Here is a 17,248-nt window from a genome sequence, read left to right as displayed (position 1 = left end):
ACAACGTCATCACTAGATGCCGGAAAAAAAGTGTCACATGTGTCATCTACGGTGTCAACCAACTTGGGAGCCCTTGTGGAGTGAGCGGAGAGCGTCTGTTGGGTAATTAATCGATCAGAAAGAAGACAGTAATGTTTAAGTAAGACTAACTCAGCGCGTTTACATGTGATTCATCGGTACGCTGTGGTTTTAATGACTGCGGGACGCGATTAGCATGAACAGGCTCCATGTGAGGCTCTGGTACTTCACGTCGCTGTTTGTGAACGGCAGGACTCTCTCTGCTCCTGTCAGCTGTGATTCTTCTCTCCATCGGACTGTTTTTCAGCTTTTTCGGACCATGGCCACCACTAATACTAACAACAACAACAATTTACCGAAGAAAGCCAAGCAGAAGGAGCCGCTGCGCAGAGTGAAAACCAAAGAGAACCGCAGCAAGCGAGGAGACGTTCACGGACCGTCCACTGTGTACCTGCAGGTGGCCGGAGCTGGAAGCAGAGATAATGCTGCGTCGGTTTACGTGTTCTCCGAGTTCAACAGGTACTTCAAACAAGAGATCAGAAAACCCTCTGAATGCACTTTGGAGCACATTTTTTGTGCTGTTGTATTTAAAAAAAAAAAAAATTGACTTTTTAATGTACCCCACTGTAAACACACTTGCAAAATAGCAGGCATTAACAGCAGGTCAAAGTGATGCTTTTCCTGGGCTCCACTTTACTGCAGTGATGCAGAGAAAGCTACACTTTTCACTTCTGGCATTGCACAGGTTGTGGATCCTCGAGTCCTCACCTCATATCTTAGTTCTCCTCTGGAGAGGAGTCATTGGAGCCTTTACTTCAAACTTTACTCGCCTTCACACCTATATGAACTTGAGTGTCATCCCATTCTTAATCCTTAGGGTTTAAGATGATGTCAGCCCAACCTTTGCAGCTGTAGCAGCTTCAATTCTTCTGGGAAGGCTTTCCACAGTTTTGGGAGTGTTTATGGGAATTTCTGACCAGTCTTTCAGAAGTGCATTTGTGAGGTCAGACATGGCTCCCACAGACCAGCACCCAGTTATATTTGTATTTAATGGATTAATTGTAAGTTTATGAGATTGCATCAGTTTGTTGGAAGACATGAATACACACTAATCAGTGTATATTTATCAAGTCAAGTCAAGTGGCTTTATTGTCATTCTAACCATGTGCAGTGGTGCAGTACACAGTGAAACGAGACACCGTTCCTCCAAGACCGTGGTGCTACATATGACATATAACAGACAATCAACACGGGGGGTTGCACACAAGTGCAAGTGTGCAAACTCCCCCCCCCCCCCCCAAAAACAAACAGTGCAACACCAGACAGAACAGAACAATAAGACACAAAACAGTGCGATAGAAAAGTGCAACAATGACGATCTCCACAGATGATCCATCAGTGTTAAGTGGACAGCGATCTCTCTCTGCTCTCCTGAAATCAACAATCATCTCCTTGTTTTGTCCACGTTCAGAGACAGGTTGTTGACTCTACACCAGTCCATTAGCTGTTGCACCTCCTCTCTATGCTGATTTGTCGTTCTTGCTGATGAGACCCACCACAGACATGTCATCTGCAAACTTGATGATGTGGTTCAAATTGTGCATTTCTGCACAGTCGTGAGTCAGCAGAGTGAACAGTAGTGGGCTGAGCGCACAGCCCTCCAGTGCTCAGTGTGGTGGTGTTGGAGATGCTTTTACCAATCTGGACTGTCTGAGGTCTCTCCGTGAGAAAGTCCAGGATCCAGTTGCAGAGGGAGGTGTTCAGGCCCAGTACGCTCAGTTTTCCAATCAGGTGTTGTGGAATGTTGAACTGAAGTCTATGAACAGCATTCGTACATATGTGTCTTTATCGTCCAGGTGGGTGAGGGCAAGATCTAGGGTGGTCTGCACATTCTCTGAGCACTCTCCCAGGAATGTTGTCTGGACTAGCAGCTTTCCGTGGGTTAACTCTGCAAAGGGTTTTTCTCACGTCAGCCAAGGTCGAGATGATTTCCTCACCAACATGTCATTCTGAGCAGGAAGGACGGGAGGCGTCACCATAGCAGGCAGGTGTCGTCTTCCTGTAGTTGGTGATGGCCGTAAACTGGCCGTTGGTGATTTATGAGTGCTATATTCTGTTTTTCTATTAAATAACCTTAAAAAAGGACTTGTGGTCAGATCAGACGCTAGAACCACAAAGTCAGTCACTGACCTTCTCATAGACGGGATAAAAGATGAACATAGAACACTAAACCTGCCTTTGGCAGGGGGAGTGGGGCGCTCCCTTTGTTCGGTGACCTCGGGACACATTTTGCTGATTGGTTTTGAGGCTAAACACGTCTGTTGTGGTTATTACTGGAGGCAGAAAGATGTTTCTCCATGTGTCCTCCTTGATGAGGGTTAGCCAAGTCTTTAGCCAATCAGCATGAGGCATCCCTGGTTTCTCACGCAGCTCCTGTAATTTCTCATACAGTATCTGGCTCAGTGATGATTTTTCAGAACTTTTCACTCCCTTTAAAAGACCTGTTTGAGGGTTCAAGTTAGGTGCAGGTATGGGTAACAGTTTGGGACTGTTTTGATTTGACAAAGCTGGAAATGCATTAATATTAGTAAGTGTCCCAGTGTGAGTGTATGTGGAGCAGGCTGTAGTTAGTTTTTGTTATCAGAGTTTACCATAAAGTAACTTTAAACCTTTGACTGCACTTACTCAGCAGCACACACACACAGACCAATCGCCTGGTGTAATTCAGAGGTTCTAATCTCATCTGGAGATGAGATCTCATCCCAACGCTTCTTGAAATACACCTATGCAAAACAAACCTCTCTCTGCTGCAGGTATCTGTTCAACTGTGGTGAAGGAACGCAGAGGCTCATGCAGGAACACAAGTAAGCTGGTGAAGCCACAGCAGCGTTAAGATTTCAGTCTGTCTGGTGGTTTAAAAAACAGCATGAACATGATCGTCATGTTTTCCTGTGGCAGGCTGAAAGCTGCTCGCTTGGACAACATCTTCCTGACCAGACTGAGCTGGGAGAACGTGGGAGGCTTGTCAGGTCAGTGAACACAGGTTCATGTTAATCACTGTCATCACGCTGGTGCTCCACACTAACATTAGGTATATATTATAGAGCTGAAGTCGCATGAAGTTCATACATGACGGTAATATTCCACATTAATGGAAATAAAATGTTTTCATCACCAGTATTCATCAGTTTATGTCTATCTGCATTATTTACAACAGAGAGGTTCTAGAAGCACAACTTGATTATTAACATATTTTGTAAAATATATGCATTCATGAAAATGCCAGTTGAAGCTGAGGACAGTTTCAGTCGCCTCAAGGCACTTTATATTGTAAGGCAGACCCTGCAATAATACATGGAGAGAAAAACCCAACAATCATATGACCCCATATGAGCAAGCACTTTGGTGACAGTGGGAAGGAAAAACTACCTTTTAACAGGAAGAAACCTCCGGCAGAACCAGGACAAAGGGATGAACCCTTAATCCCTTTAAACATAAAGAGACCTCCTTTTGTTTACACTGGTTGTGTGTCTTAATTATTTGCCTTAAACCCACGCTGGTTTCAGAAGTGGAGGCTTTGAAAATTGACCGACTCCCACATGAAGACCTGGAATAAACTACAGCTCTTGTAGCCGAGATTTATTAAGGTGGTTGGGATTATATATGCATAGTTCAAGAATAAAACATAGAAAAGAGCAGAATATGACCCTTTAAACATGACCTGCTTTACTTTGATTATTAATTGCACAAAATTTGAAATAATTTCTGAATGTACAGGTCAAATTTTTTTTTTTTAAACTTATTATTTTCAATTTTATATGAAAATAATATTCGTGCACCCTTAGATGATTTATATGTCTATATTCTGTATAAGTAGAACCATTACACAGAATAGCTTTATTTATTTAATTGTGGTTAATTTCAGTAAATTAAATAATCTTATGTCTCTTTGTTCTGATTCGTCTCATTGCAGGGATGATATTAACCTTGAAGGACACTGGCGTCCCTGAGTGTGTTCTCTCTGGGCCTCCACAGCTGGTGGGAAACTGGATCAAACAGTACAAACATGCCTTGAGGAGCTTTTAATGTGAAAGGATTCACTTTACATCTGCTCTCTTCCTTTTTTTCTAATCACAGGAGAATTATCTGAATGCCATCAAGTCTTTCTCTGGACCACTGGAGGACATCAAGCTGTGTATGTTGAACTTCTTGAGACAAATTAGACAAATGCATTATCTTTGTATTACGTCTGTGTGATATTCACTGTGTCATGTCGTCCCAGCGGTCCGACCGTACACTGAGGAGACGTACTCCGATGACACCATGACGGTTTATCAGGTCCCGATATTCGGTGGGTTTGAATCACTGTTTCCTGATTATTGTTTTTTATTCCTTAGCCTCAGGAAGGAGTTTGTTTGTCATCTGATCTTTTTTTTTATGCCCTCGTCTCTGCAGCAAAGTCGAGGGACAATGACAGAAAACTCCCCCACAGGTCGGGCAGGAACAGCCCCACTCAGGTGACTCCACAGAAAGACGACGTTAGCAGTGCAGGCGATCCAGGTGAGTCAGAGCAGGCTAGACTAGACACACAGTATTATACAGATAAGATTCATCTGACCACCTGAGGTTGTAGCATTCAAATTAAACAGAAAGCCAGCACAAAAATAAAATAAAATTTAAAAATTATTAATAATTATTTAAAATAAATCTGCGTCATCAAATTTGGAAATTATTTTAAGTGTAGCTACAACGTGGGATCTTAAGCTTTAGGCTTCATGCCGTCTTCTGTCAGGACTGAGGTGTGAATAAAAGTGTAACAGGCCGACTGTGGCTACGTGTCTTCGGTAATAACATGAACAAACTGAGTGCAACATTTGCTTCAAATTTTAGGTGAAAGGCGAACAGCAGTGAGAGATTCGTCTTTGGTGGTTGCCTTTGCCTGCAAGGTAGGACGCTGTGAAAATACGTCCATCCTGTCATGTACAAATTGAAGCTTTTTGTATCTGACAGTTTGCTTTTTACCTGTCTGACACTTTTACAGCTTCACCCAAAGAAGGGGAACTTCTTAGTTGCTCAGGCCAAAGAGCTCGGGCTGCCCGTGTAAGTGCATTCACTGTTCTTTCCAAGTTAACATGAGGTCCAGCTGTCTTACCAATGTGAACTTTTTTTTTCCTAATGTTTAAAAGCTTTGTACTCAGTTCTCCAAAAGTTGAATCTGTTCATCTGGACGTAGCGTTTTGTGGGAGAAACGTTTCTTCACTCATCCAAGTGACTTCTTCAGTCTCAGCTGACTGCAGGTTTCCATAATCTTATAAACAGTACATTTGCATAATGACTTATGCAAATGTACTGAGTGACGAAACGTTTCTCCCACAAAACGCTACGTCCAGATGAACAGATTCAACTTTTGGAGATTTACTTTCCTGGATGATTGAGAATGCATTTGTACTCAGTTGGCTAATGATTTGGCAGATACTGAGTGCACAAATTATACTTTACATGAAACAGTTCTTGTCTATAAAAAGCTTTGCAGCATCATAAAGGAATAAAAAAATAAAAAAAAAGATGCAAAATATTAGTTTTAGAAGCTTTGCTTCATTTTCAGTCTGATTTTAACTGTTTCCTGATCTTTCCTCCTTTAAGGGGAACAGCTGCTATTGGTCCCATCATTGCAGCTCTGAAAGACGGGAAAAGTATCGTGCATGAAGGAAAAGAGGTGAAGACTCTGTTTTCTTTTCAGTCAGGCTGCAGCTCTAAGCTGGACTTGCTCACATTTCTGTCGCTGCTGTTTTACAGATCCGACCTGAGCAGGTCTGTACTCCTACTGATCCAGGACCAGTCTTTATTATAGTCGAGTGTCCGTCTGAAGAATTTCTCGGAGCTCTTTGCACCAATCAGCAGCTGGGAAGGTAATAGTTTAAGTGCCAGTCACATTTTTCTTTCCAGCACTATTTTAATTATTCTTTAATAAAATCATGCTGTTCTCAGACAAAACAAATGATCAAAATGATCAAAAATGTTTTGGGTTTTAACATTTTTTTTTTTTTTAGGTCCTTGGGTGTTTGCAGTTCTTTCTAGTGGATAGTTTAACTATTTCTCTTTTCCAGTGCAAAACAAGTTGATATATGATTTTTTTTAATTAATTTATTTAATTTTTCCAGTAAAATGTGCTGATTTATCTTCATTCATTTGCAACAAAATGTTGTTTTTTCTGGATACAGACCAAGCAGAAATAGCTTTGGATGTGTTCCTTCAGTTCATATATCTGATGTATATTTATCATAAAGATTTAACTTGACAGGAGATGCATACATTAATCAGTCACAGTGTATTAGTGTGAGCTATGGTACAAACTCATAAAACTGAGATTTCAGTTTGCAGGTCATTGTCTTTTGCATTTAGTTCATGTTATAAACTTTTAAATAGGTCATAAAGTTTTGATATGATGTCTTTTTTTCCCTCTTAGTTATCATGATGACATAAAAGTGTTCTGTTCAGATTAGCTCAGTTCTACAAAAGACCTGAGAACATGAGAACACGAGAGCTCGAATCTTGTTTTTGAATTAAAGGATACTGTATCCTGGTAGACACTAATTCCCCCACATCAGGCTACGTAGAGTCAAAGAGTCACAATTTGATTATCAGTCTGCCTTTGCATTTTTCTTGCACTGGAAGACCTCATATGTGCACATGATGGACTTAGCTAAACTATTTTCATCTATCTAAGCAACACTGCCACACGCGATGAAACGGTGCTACTGTAGCCTTTGTGCATTTAGTGCCTGTGCGGTGTTTAACTTGACAACAATAACCAGTTATTGTGTGTAAGTTTGACCCTGTGCTTCTTTCTATGCTGTGACAGGAAGTGTGGTTCTTATAAATATTCTCTAGAAGTGTTTAAAGTTGAGGTTGTCACCCCCTCCAGATACCAGACAGGTGGGACGGATGACCCTGCTGCGTTGGTGGTCCACATGACTCCAGAGTCTGTTTTGAAAACAGATCAATACAAGAAGTGGATGGAGAGGTTTGCAGTTTCTCTCTCTGTCTGAAAACGTTTGCCACAGCATTTTGTGCACCGAGCACTCAGTGGACTGTGTTTCTGCAGGTTTCCATCTACGACAGAACACCTGATCCTTAATGAACACGCGTGCACGATCCACAACATCAGAAGTCACAAGATTCAGGCCCAGCTCAACATGATCCACCCAGAAATCTTCCCACAACTGAAAGCTTACAAAACAAAGGCAAGGCTGATGGACAGATGAAACATTTCGGTGTTCACTGAAACGTTCCCTTTCAAACGGGGAAGTTTGACCTTTCACCTTTTACAATAGACTAATCCCTGCATGCATTTAAACTCTACTTGTACTGTGCTGTGAAAGCACACTGTTTTATACACTGAGAGTCTGTGAAAAGCGCAGCTCCCAAACTGCATGTAAAAAAACATCAAAAAACTCTTTTATTTTTTGGTTTCCTGTAGGAGCCTCAGGCGGCCTTACACGTCCCGAACGTCAGAGCGGAGTGTCTGCTCAAGTTCCAGCTCAGACCCGTAATGGAGTGGCAAAGGTTAGTTTGTCCTTCAATCCCTCCAATTTAGCCAACATTACTTTGCAGCTCCGAGCGCCGGCTTGTCATAGAAAACGATCTGCGCTGGACTAGCCCCTCTCAGCTGCTTTCTTCTCTCCTCGTCTTTTTTTAACCTCATCTTACAAGTGTCAGGGTTTTATTTTATTTTTTTTCCTACATTGTTTCTGTCAAGTACTGTAGAGGCGCATCAAGGTCAGATGTGGGGGGAGAAAAAAACCCACTGCTTTTTCCCCAGCAGTGTTTTTGCAGGCAGTGGTGTGTGTCTTTTTCACTCTTGTCTCATTTGTTAGAGATGCCATCCCCTCCTGCAACTCTGAGGAGTTTGTGAAAGAAGCTTCTGAGGTCCCAAACTTTCTGGCAGAAGTGGACAAGTGCAGGAAGATTTGCTCCGCTGGCGCTACAGAGCTTTCTGGTCAGTTATGGAAACTAGCACCCGCCCAAAAAGTGTTGGATTCACTCAAGCATGGTCTATCTAGAGTGCCCTATTTTTGTCTTTGTCTTTAGTAAGTTCATTTATATCACAAGAAATTAAATGAAAAACTGAAAGAGTGTAACATGAAGCTACAGCTTATGTAATACAGCAGTCAGAATGTAAGGACAATTAAATCAACTGTAAATTTAGCTTCTGATTTAAATAGAAAATTGGGACAAAAGAAAATAAAACATGGATATGGATGAAACATCATCACACTAAACATTTAGCACAATCCTGAGTAATCATGTTATTTCTATGCTGTACTTTAAAAACAAGTTTTAATTAAATTAATTTTTTGTTTTAATTATCCCTCATTTAAAACAGCTTTTAAATATTATGTTTGGATTTCAGTTTAATCAAATAAATTATGGATTTGTTGACTCTTAATAGGATTTCTTTGTTATCATTCATATATATATATATATATATATATATATATATATATATATATATATATATATATATATATATATATATATATTTTTGTTTTACTTTTTGGGAGTAAAACATCGAGTTGATGTTTGTCTCGTGTTTCCTCACAACTCTATACAGTCATACATGGAGCAGAAAGTCAATAATATAAAATGCTTAGTGATTTTTAGCATAAGAAGTCTTCAACTTAAAACAATATTGCAGTTTAGACCTTTGGTTTGATACTTTATATTTAATTTCCGGTTTAATTTGCTATTAACACTAACTGGAAAACATTTATCTTAAAGGATTATGTCAGTTTTAACTTAACGTTTTCCGATTTTAATACATTTAGTTTTCCAAGGTGAGGAGATCATTTGTTAGACTCAAACCAGTCACTAGTTTACTTTCGAGAGTATCCAAACACTGCTTGAAATGATCCTCACTACAAAAAAAGTTGTTATCAGCAGATAAAATGCACTTCAGTGACTTATGTAATGCAAACAATAGTGGTCCAAGTAGTGAACCCTGTGGTTCCCCACAACTTACCTTTTAATAAACCAGAATCTGTATTATTTATATGTGCATACTGATACCTGTCATCTAAATAGCTAATTAGCCAGTGATAGGCAAGCATTCTGATGCCATACCTGTCTAATTTACTTTTTTGCAGATCCTGAAGTATTCCACTGGTGTGCTTCTTTCTCTCAGTTGCATTAGTGATGTGTTTTTGTTTGTCGACCTCACTCATTGTGCATGTATGGTTGTGTTGTTTTTGTTGCAGGTCAAGGAGAAAAATACCCAGAGGTGGTTTTCTTGGGAACTGGGTCTGCTCTTCCGATGAAGATCAGGAATGTCAGCGGCACTTTAGTTAATATCAGGTAACGTCTGTCAGGACAGGTAGATAGTGTAGCTCACCGCTGGTGTCAACATTAAAATAAAAATTGATTTAGAATTTCAAGAATATTATGTAAGAAAGAGGAAAATCATCTTTTTATCAAGAACCAACATTTTAATGAGATTGTACATGTATATTTATTTTGGACGGTTAAAACAGGAAGCCAAAGAGAAGCTTTGATCGTCTCTTAATCCTGTGAGATCCTTAATTTATGTTCATGTTTGACTCCGTGTTACAGAGGAACTGCTAAAGTGACTGAACCACATTTTAAAACTTTTGACTCTCAGTGAAAAGTGAGTTTGACTTGTACAATCAAATATCTGTTGTCAACGAACAGCCCGGCCGTCTGCTCGAGAGCCTCTCGTTGTTTTCACAGACTGCAGCTTTTATCTGCAGTACAGAGGATATTATTCACTGTGTCTCCAAGCACCTAATGCAGTATATGACCTAAACCTAGACTAGATATTGCACAAGTTTCTTTTTGTTTCATATTGGCAATAGTGTGCTGCCGTAGATAACAAAAGGACTGAGTTTTAAATTGAAGCTGTTGCCTCAGTTCTTTTGTCTGCTTTCCTGGGGAATTTGGGTGACTTCTGGTCTTCTTTTTTTAATCAATTCCACTTTTCCCACACTGTCAAAGTCATTTTGTAGTCATCACTCTGATCCTTTCATTAAAGCTCACTGCTATTCTGACATTTAGATTCATAGACAGTCATCTGTGCATCCACCTCCTCCACCATCCAAACTCAAGACATCACATCTTATTTCCCAACCTCTGCTAAGTGACTTCAGATGATCTCTCAGTATTTTATTATTCCTTTGTGTTTAGCTCAGGAAAGGTCATTGAATCTTACAGTATTTGTTGTGGTATTTAAACACACAGAGAGGTGGGAGGTATTCCCACAGAGATCAAAGATGTTTGATGTCAAAAGTGTGAATTAAGCGATTTTTGAGAGCGTGGAAAGGTGGAGGTGACGGAGAACATGGAAGGATTAGCACATAAAGTATGTATAACATGCTCTGATGCAGCTTACAAAGTGGCTTTTCTCCATATGTATCTTCTTCTTCCAGCACACCACCGTAAAGAACATCCCTCTCTTGAAAGTTGCCAGATAATCAATGTTATTTACTTCCCCTGGTGGTCGTGAAGGGAATAGACCTGAATAATGGTCTAAATTAAATATATTTAAAACCTGAATCTTTAAGCCAAGTTGTTATTGCATCATTTTTCAGTGCACTGATTTAGTTTTAGTTTCAGTTTCAATTTTATTTCTATAGCACATTTAAAAGACCAAGGTACATCAAAGTGCTTCACACAAGAGCCGCATTTGCAGGGTTACAGCAAGAGGAACAAAGAAAATATTGTTATCATTACAGAAAAGTTTCAGATAAGTGGCATGGCACAAGTGCGAACCAGGTAAAAATTTAAAATCTAATTTGTTTCAAAGGCTAGCTTAAACAGGTGGGTTTTTAAACGTGATTCGAAGGATTGAATGGATTCCGACGCACGGACATCAATCGCAGGCTATTCCAAAGTTTGGGTGCGGCAGAAGCAAAAGCACGATCCCCCCCTAGTCTTCTGTCGGGACATTGGTTGCACTAAGAGCCACTGATTAGAGGATCTAAGTGCTCTCTTGGGGATGTATAGGTCAAGGAGGTCGATTAAGTAGCTGGACGCCAAGTTATTTAAAATTGTAGAAAATTGTACAAAAGTATCTTAAAAACGATGCGGTATTTGACGGGGAGCCAGTGAAGGTTAGCTGGGACAGGTGTAATATGATCATGTCTTTTGGTGCCGCTTAACCACTTGTTCCAGCTAAGAATAACAAAGTCTTATCTCTGATGTAAAATAGGTTAAAATGTTCCATTTAAAAAAAAAAAAAAAAAATCAGTTTTAGACAGCATCTCATTCAGCTGCAGGAATCTGTTGCTGCATCCTGGCAGGTGTTTTCGTCACTGTGTACACCTGATGTATTCCCCATGTATCCTCAGTAGTGTTTAAACAGTGCTTCACTGTCTCTAGTCAATTTTAAGAGGCTTAAAAACTGATAAAAATGATTTCTTAGTGTAAATTTGTAAAACCTATAAAGGCGTCTTGTAATGAATAATGATGTGTGTGTACTGAGAAGGCTGTACTCACCCACTGTTTGCAGTTTAGTGTTTGTCTGGGCATGTTTCACTCGTCTCCCTCTGCTTTAATGAGCCTCTTTTGTTTGTACTCGCATGAAGCCCGAGTCAGTCTTTGCTGCTGGACTGTGGAGAGGGAACCTTTGGTCAGCTCTGCAGACACTACGGGGACGACGTTGATGATGCTTTGTCCAAGATCGCCACGGTCTTCATCTCACACCTGCATGCTGACCATCACACAGTAAGCAGCCGTGCATCAGGTTTTAACTTGTAAAAACAGAGACTGCTCGACTTATTCTCGTTGTGATCTTTTTGTTTCAGGGGCTGGTGAAGCTGCTGTACCAGAGAGAAAGGGCACTGGTGAGTATTTGAAATACTGTTTCTTTTTTCTGGATTTAAGTGAAAACTCTAGACATGAAAGGTTGGTTAAAAACAGAAACCTGTGATGTGTATTACCTCCTTGTTTTGTGTAAGGATTCCTAAATAATGACATTCAGGGGTCTGTGTCACATCTATACCTCCAGGCAACTTTGGGAAAGCCGTTTAGCCCGATCTTCCTGGTTGCTCCGGTTCAGATCATGACCTGGCTCAACCAGTACCACCACTGCTGCGAGGAGATTCTCAGTCACATCAAGTATGTGGAAACAAAAACATCTTAACTCATTAGGACACACTTCACCTCCATGCTTTATGAGTACTTGATTAGTTAAGCTGAATAGTTTTTGCTGTTACTGAACAGTTTCATTGTGTCTTTGCATTTAGAATAATTTCATATTAATAGTAAAAACAAAGCAAAGAGAATTTCTTTTTTATTTGAGTTTAAAAATTGCACTCATCCATTTCTTATTATCACGTAGGCAGTTTGTAAGGTTGGACAGGCTCAGTGGGTTTTACTGCAAGATAGTTGTGTCATCGGCGTAGCAATGGTTATTTCTCTGTATAATGTGGACGAGAAGTAACACGTATAATGAAAAAGGGCAGGTCTGTAACTGAAGAATCCACTTGTACAGTTAAATTTACAAGTATGTTTTTTTTTTAACTTTATAGAAAAATAAGACTTAGAACAAACAGTTTAGAGAAATGCTTATGGAGAAACTCAGTAAACTAAATTACTAGAACTATAGCAGCAGGAGCTCTTTCAGCCTTTAAGTTGCATTGACTGAAACCGTGAACAGGATAAAAGATGAGCATTTGGAACCCACTGGTTTCGAATCAGCAGTGTTTTGGCTGTCATTGTGCAGTTATTTTACATATTTGGGTAAGAGATCCTTGCCAGTTAGATCAGACTTCAGAAAAACATACAAGCCTGTTGTTTTGTCTGAACCAAGCAGTAAGCCATAATATTAATCATATAGTTCCTAAAGGCACCAACAGTAAAAAGATGTCAGAGAGGTCTATAGCTGCCTATGTTGGGACCGATCAGTCGGCTCAAGAATCCAAATGAATTGATGATTAAAAATGAACCTCTTGTAGATTTGGTATGAAGGGGGAAACTCGTCCATAGAAGCAAAAACACATTTTTGGAGACTGCAAACATGTCCAACTAAATGTTGGCCTTTAACATGGGAGTCTATGGGGATTGGGGGCAGCCTCAAGTGGCCAAAAGAGGAACTGCACTTTGGCTTTATGTTACATTAAGGTAATTCCAGTGGTCTAATGTAAGTTGTGCCTCTGTTAATTTCCTGCACCAGGTCCTTGTGATATCAGTTTTTGTATTTAGTGAAGACACCCTTCACATTAATCATGCACTTGTCTGTGCTTAAAGGTGAAACAGTCAGTTTCAGTGCGTCGTTTCTCTTAAGGATGTCTGATTTGTTTTTCAGCCTCATCCCCAATAAATTTCTGTGTGACAACCCCGAGGTTCCCAAACAGAGGACGAAGTCATTCATCCAAGCGATGCTGAAGAAGAACAACCTGCAGCGGGTCAGCAGCCGTTTGAACGTCACATATTTATTTATTTATTGAAGCCTTTTTAAAGTGACTCATCGTTTTATTCCTGTGTGTCTCACAGTTCCACACATGTTTAGTGCGTCACTGCAAGAATGCCTTTGCCTGCAGCTTCACTCACCAGTCAGGCTGGAAGCTTGCCTTTTCTGGAGACACCATGCCCTGCGACGCATTCGTACACATCGGTTAGTCCTACTCAGACTGATTAAAGTCCATACGTCACCCAAGTGTATCTAGGCAGAAGCACATAATAGCAAATTGAGCGTCCGCTTTCGATATTACAGTGATTCATATAAGGTCATCTTGACTCTAGCTTGACTACATGGGTTGTTTTGAATAATTTATCCGATATTTCTTAATGCTCTCAATCACTCTTGTAGCTGGCAGCCTCTTCTAATGGTTCCTCTGGGATCCCTCTTCATTGACTCTTCTTAAATTGCTTGACTGGATTCTGTCCAAGCAAAGCCTCCCAGAGACAGCCAGTGTTTCCCAAGTCTGTTCATTATAGATGGCTCAGCTCACCGGACAAACAGGGCATGCGGATTCTTGATCACGCTGACCACCTGATTGATTTCCTGTGGGACGGGAAGAAGTTCTAAGTGCTTCCCTCTGATTTGGGCTTCTCATTCTCATTCTTTCTTTCTTTCTTTTTTTTTTTAACCCAGGAAAAAATGCGACCTTACTAATCCACGAGGCCACGCTGGAGGATGAGCTAGAGGAGGAAGCTGTAGAGAAAAGGCATAGGTGAGTAAAACAAACTGTGTGGCTCTGCAGGTACTTTAAAGTGATTTAATGGAAATGAAGGAAATGTTCGAGGAGGAAAAAAGAGCAGTTGGAGCTCCGTGTCAGCTAACAAAGAGTTCTCTTCACTCGCTGATTGAGGCAGCCGTTATGTTCTGAGTGCATTGTTAAATCTCTTCATTCTCCGCAGATATTGACATTGATTTTTGTTCCTGTTTTACGGCGCCACTGTGAGCGTCTGTCTTCACAAAAGCGTGTTTTTATGTCTTTAGAAAACAACGTTTCCATCGAAGAGTGACGTAAATCTGTGACTTTATGACTGATCTTTTCTCACAGTACAACCTCCCAGGCCATCGGTATCGGCATGAAGATGAACGCCGACTTCATCATGCTCAACCACTTCAGCCAGCGCTACGCTAAGATCCCTCTCTTCAGCGAAGACTTCAACGACAGGGTGGGAATATCCTTCGACCACATGAGAGTAAGTCCCAGTGCAGACCTGGCTGTAAGAGCAGCCGTTTCTGATTATTTGTCAAAGAACTGGCTTTGACAGCTAGTTTCCAGATGTACTGTTGCACTTGAAGGCATCACAGGGACACTTTATGAAACATGGTCGACAGACATGTACAGATGGAAGCTCTCTTAATGATCACTGAATCCTGAAAGTTTTAATGCTGTAGTGTTTCAGATCGCTATAGAGTTAAACTTGGAAAGTTCGACTCGTTTCATTTCAGCCGAGCTTCAGTTGAAATTTCTCGGCTCTGCTTTCAGAAATGATCCGTCTTTTCTCCAACTCATCCACCGCTTCAGCAGCAGGGTCCATTTATGCGTTCCCGGAGAAGACTTTGCAAATTTATATACAACAGCAGCAAGAACTTCAAACAATAGTATATTAATACTGTAAAAGATAACATTTTTTTAAGGTTTTAAGGACATCTCTACATTTCAGTGGAGCTTGGTTCCTTGGCTGTCCTCTATAATGAGCCCTGCCTTGATGTTGAAGGAAGTTTCAGGCTTGGCAGAGATCGGCAGTCATGGACTGATTTTCTTTGCTAATTAACTTTACTTACTCTAACTACTAACTACTTACTAACTACTATATCATCTGCTTGGCATCTCCTTCAACTTCACTTTGAAGTTCATGGTAACTTTCATATTTAACTTTAATATATTTAGATACTTTCAAAAGTATCAACATCTTGTTTTTTACGTTTTGCTTGATCTGATTTTTTCCCGTCCGTCTAAATAAGAAAATTAAAGAACAACATTGTGTCCAGACGGGATCAATCTCTTTATTCAGTACAGTGGTCCCTCGCTATAACGCGGTTCACCTTTCGTGGCCTCGCAGTTTCCCCGATTTTTTTTGTGTGTGCAATTTTGCATGCTTTTTTTTTTTTTTTTTTAAACAGCGCATTGTGTTCTGCATCCTGATTGGCTGTAGACCGTTGTTAATCAGTCTCCTCCGTGCCGTGTCTCCTGTACAGTACAGAATGCGTTCAGCTTGTCACATTTACATAAAAAAGAACATTAAGCTGGATACCAACATCATCCGCATCAAAGCTAAAAAGCTTTATGAAACTTTAGCTGACAGCGAGGAACAGGATGATGCGGAGCCCAGGCCATCGACGAGTGCTTTCCACACAGAACCGAGCCCATTTAATGCCAGCGAGGGCTGGTGTGACAAGTTTCAGAAATGCTTTGGACTTAGAAGTGTTTCACTGCATGGAGAGGCCGCCTCTGCAGATACCTCTGGAGCAGAGGAATACGTGAACAACAAATTTAAAGCGATCATCAAGGAAGCGAGATATAAGCCTGAACAAGTTTCTAGTATGGCTGAGACGGGCTTATTTTGGAAACGAATGCCCTCTTGCACCTTTATAATGCAGGAGGGAGCCAAAGCCCCAGGATTCGAGGCCCAAAAAGATTGCGTGACTCTGGTTATGTGTGGAAATGCCGCGGGCTTTATGATAAAGCCGTCGCTTATTTATAGGTCAAAAAATCCAAGAGCCCTAAAAAACAAACTTTGAGTGTTTAAATGAGAGAAAAGTGTGAAAATCTTCATGCCTGTCTGAGAAAAGTCTATAAAAGACTTGAACAGAACTGCTAGTAGTTGGATGGGGGTGGCTGCAACTTCCAAGATCTATTTAATTTTAAGTCAAGATTTTCCATTTTTTGTAACATATAAACCTCCAACAACTAAACATTTATACAAGATATAACAAGGAAATGATACTGTATATAAAACTTTGACTGTAAAGAGTATAAATAAGGATAAAAAGAGCTAAAATCCTAATAAAAGCATCTAAGTGGAATGATTCTGAATGCTTTCATTTAAATATTGTGGCAATTTCCTTTATTTCGTCTACTCACAGATTCGTTTTGATGATTCCAAAATCATCCCCAAACTCATTCCCGCACTAAAAACCCTGTTTGCCGAGGAGCTGGGTGAGATGGAGGAGCGGAGGGAGAGGAGGGAGATGAGATATCCAAAAGGAAGCAGCTCTGAAGTGACCAGTGAGCAGAAGACCGGAGCGCCGGACGTCGGCAGAGGTGCTAAAAGAGACCAGGAGGAAACAGCAGCACATGTAGAAACGAAGAGGCTGAAAACCAGCTGATTCCTCTGCATTTCATTTAAACATGAGTTTGGAAAAAAGACTAAATGAATGCATCTTGAATTATTTTATTTAAATGAGCTGGAGATTTTTATTTGACTTGTGTGGTCTGATTAAAGAAAAAGCGGTTGTTGCATTACCTGTGCAGATCTGAGCTGTGACTGTAGATTGTTTTTTGTTAAACGGAATAAAGCAAAAGCACGCCGTGTGTCCTTCAACAGTGATTTGTTTCCTGCTAGGTGCCGTTTCACTTGACGTCTAAATCCAGACTTTCCAAACTTTTAAAATAAAAATAGAGTTTAAATGTAGTTACATTTGCATAAAAATTGCAACAAATCTATGTAGTCTGCTGAAGCTAATTTGTGGCAAAACAAAGTGGCAACATCCAGAGCTGAAAAATGAAGCTAAAGTGTAATTTGAATACATTATAGT

At 40.3% G+C, this 17,248-nt stretch overlaps 1 protein-coding gene across 3 annotated transcripts; it reads left to right on the top strand.

The window, feature by feature from the left end:
- The first annotated feature begins 10 nt into the window (after positions 1–10).
- elac2 (elaC ribonuclease Z 2) lies at positions 11–17,034 on the top strand. Of its 3 annotated transcripts, none has more exons than XM_031732217.2 (25): positions 11–102; positions 326–537; positions 2,832–2,882; positions 2,977–3,047; positions 3,992–4,056; positions 4,156–4,213; positions 4,301–4,369; positions 4,474–4,578; positions 4,909–4,964; positions 5,060–5,118; positions 5,662–5,734; positions 5,815–5,927; positions 6,944–7,042; positions 7,124–7,262; positions 7,499–7,584; positions 7,896–8,017; positions 9,276–9,372; positions 11,619–11,757; positions 11,838–11,876; positions 12,041–12,150; positions 13,340–13,439; positions 13,528–13,648; positions 14,129–14,207; positions 14,541–14,685; positions 16,577–17,034. In XM_031732217.2, the coding sequence occupies exons 2-25, from the start codon at positions 338–340 to the stop codon at positions 16,817–16,819; spliced, it is 2,439 nt and encodes an 812-aa protein (XP_031588077.1). In that variant the 5' UTR covers positions 11–102; positions 326–337; the 3' UTR covers positions 16,820–17,034. The 3 variants fall into 3 exon arrangements, with proteins under 3 accessions (XP_031588077.1, XP_031588076.1, XP_031588075.1); XM_031732216.2 differs by having other exon boundaries at positions 16–229; XM_031732215.2 differs by having other exon boundaries at positions 17–537.
- Positions 17,035–17,248: the final 214 nt, after the last annotated feature.

This window comes from Oreochromis aureus, linkage group 4 (genome assembly GCF_013358895.1).
Source record: "Oreochromis aureus strain Israel breed Guangdong linkage group 4, ZZ_aureus, whole genome shotgun sequence".
Taxonomy (NCBI): Eukaryota; Metazoa; Chordata; class Actinopteri; order Cichliformes; family Cichlidae; genus Oreochromis; species Oreochromis aureus.
The sequence above is the reverse complement of the archived record's forward strand: the minus strand, read 5'-3'. Positions and strand labels throughout refer to the sequence as shown.

Coding starts and splice junctions, on each gene's coding strand:
- elac2 (XM_031732215.2), top strand. CDS start 215: ATGAACAGGCTCCATGTGAGGCTCTGGTACTTCACGTCGCTGTTTGTG. Junction 5,735..5,814: donor TCGTGCATGAAGGAAAAGAG/GTGAAGACTCTG, acceptor GCTGTTTTACAG/ATCCGACCTGAGCAGGTCTG. Junction 12,151..13,339: donor GAGATTCTCAGTCACATCAA/GTATGTGGAAAC, acceptor TTTGTTTTTCAG/CCTCATCCCCAATAAATTTC.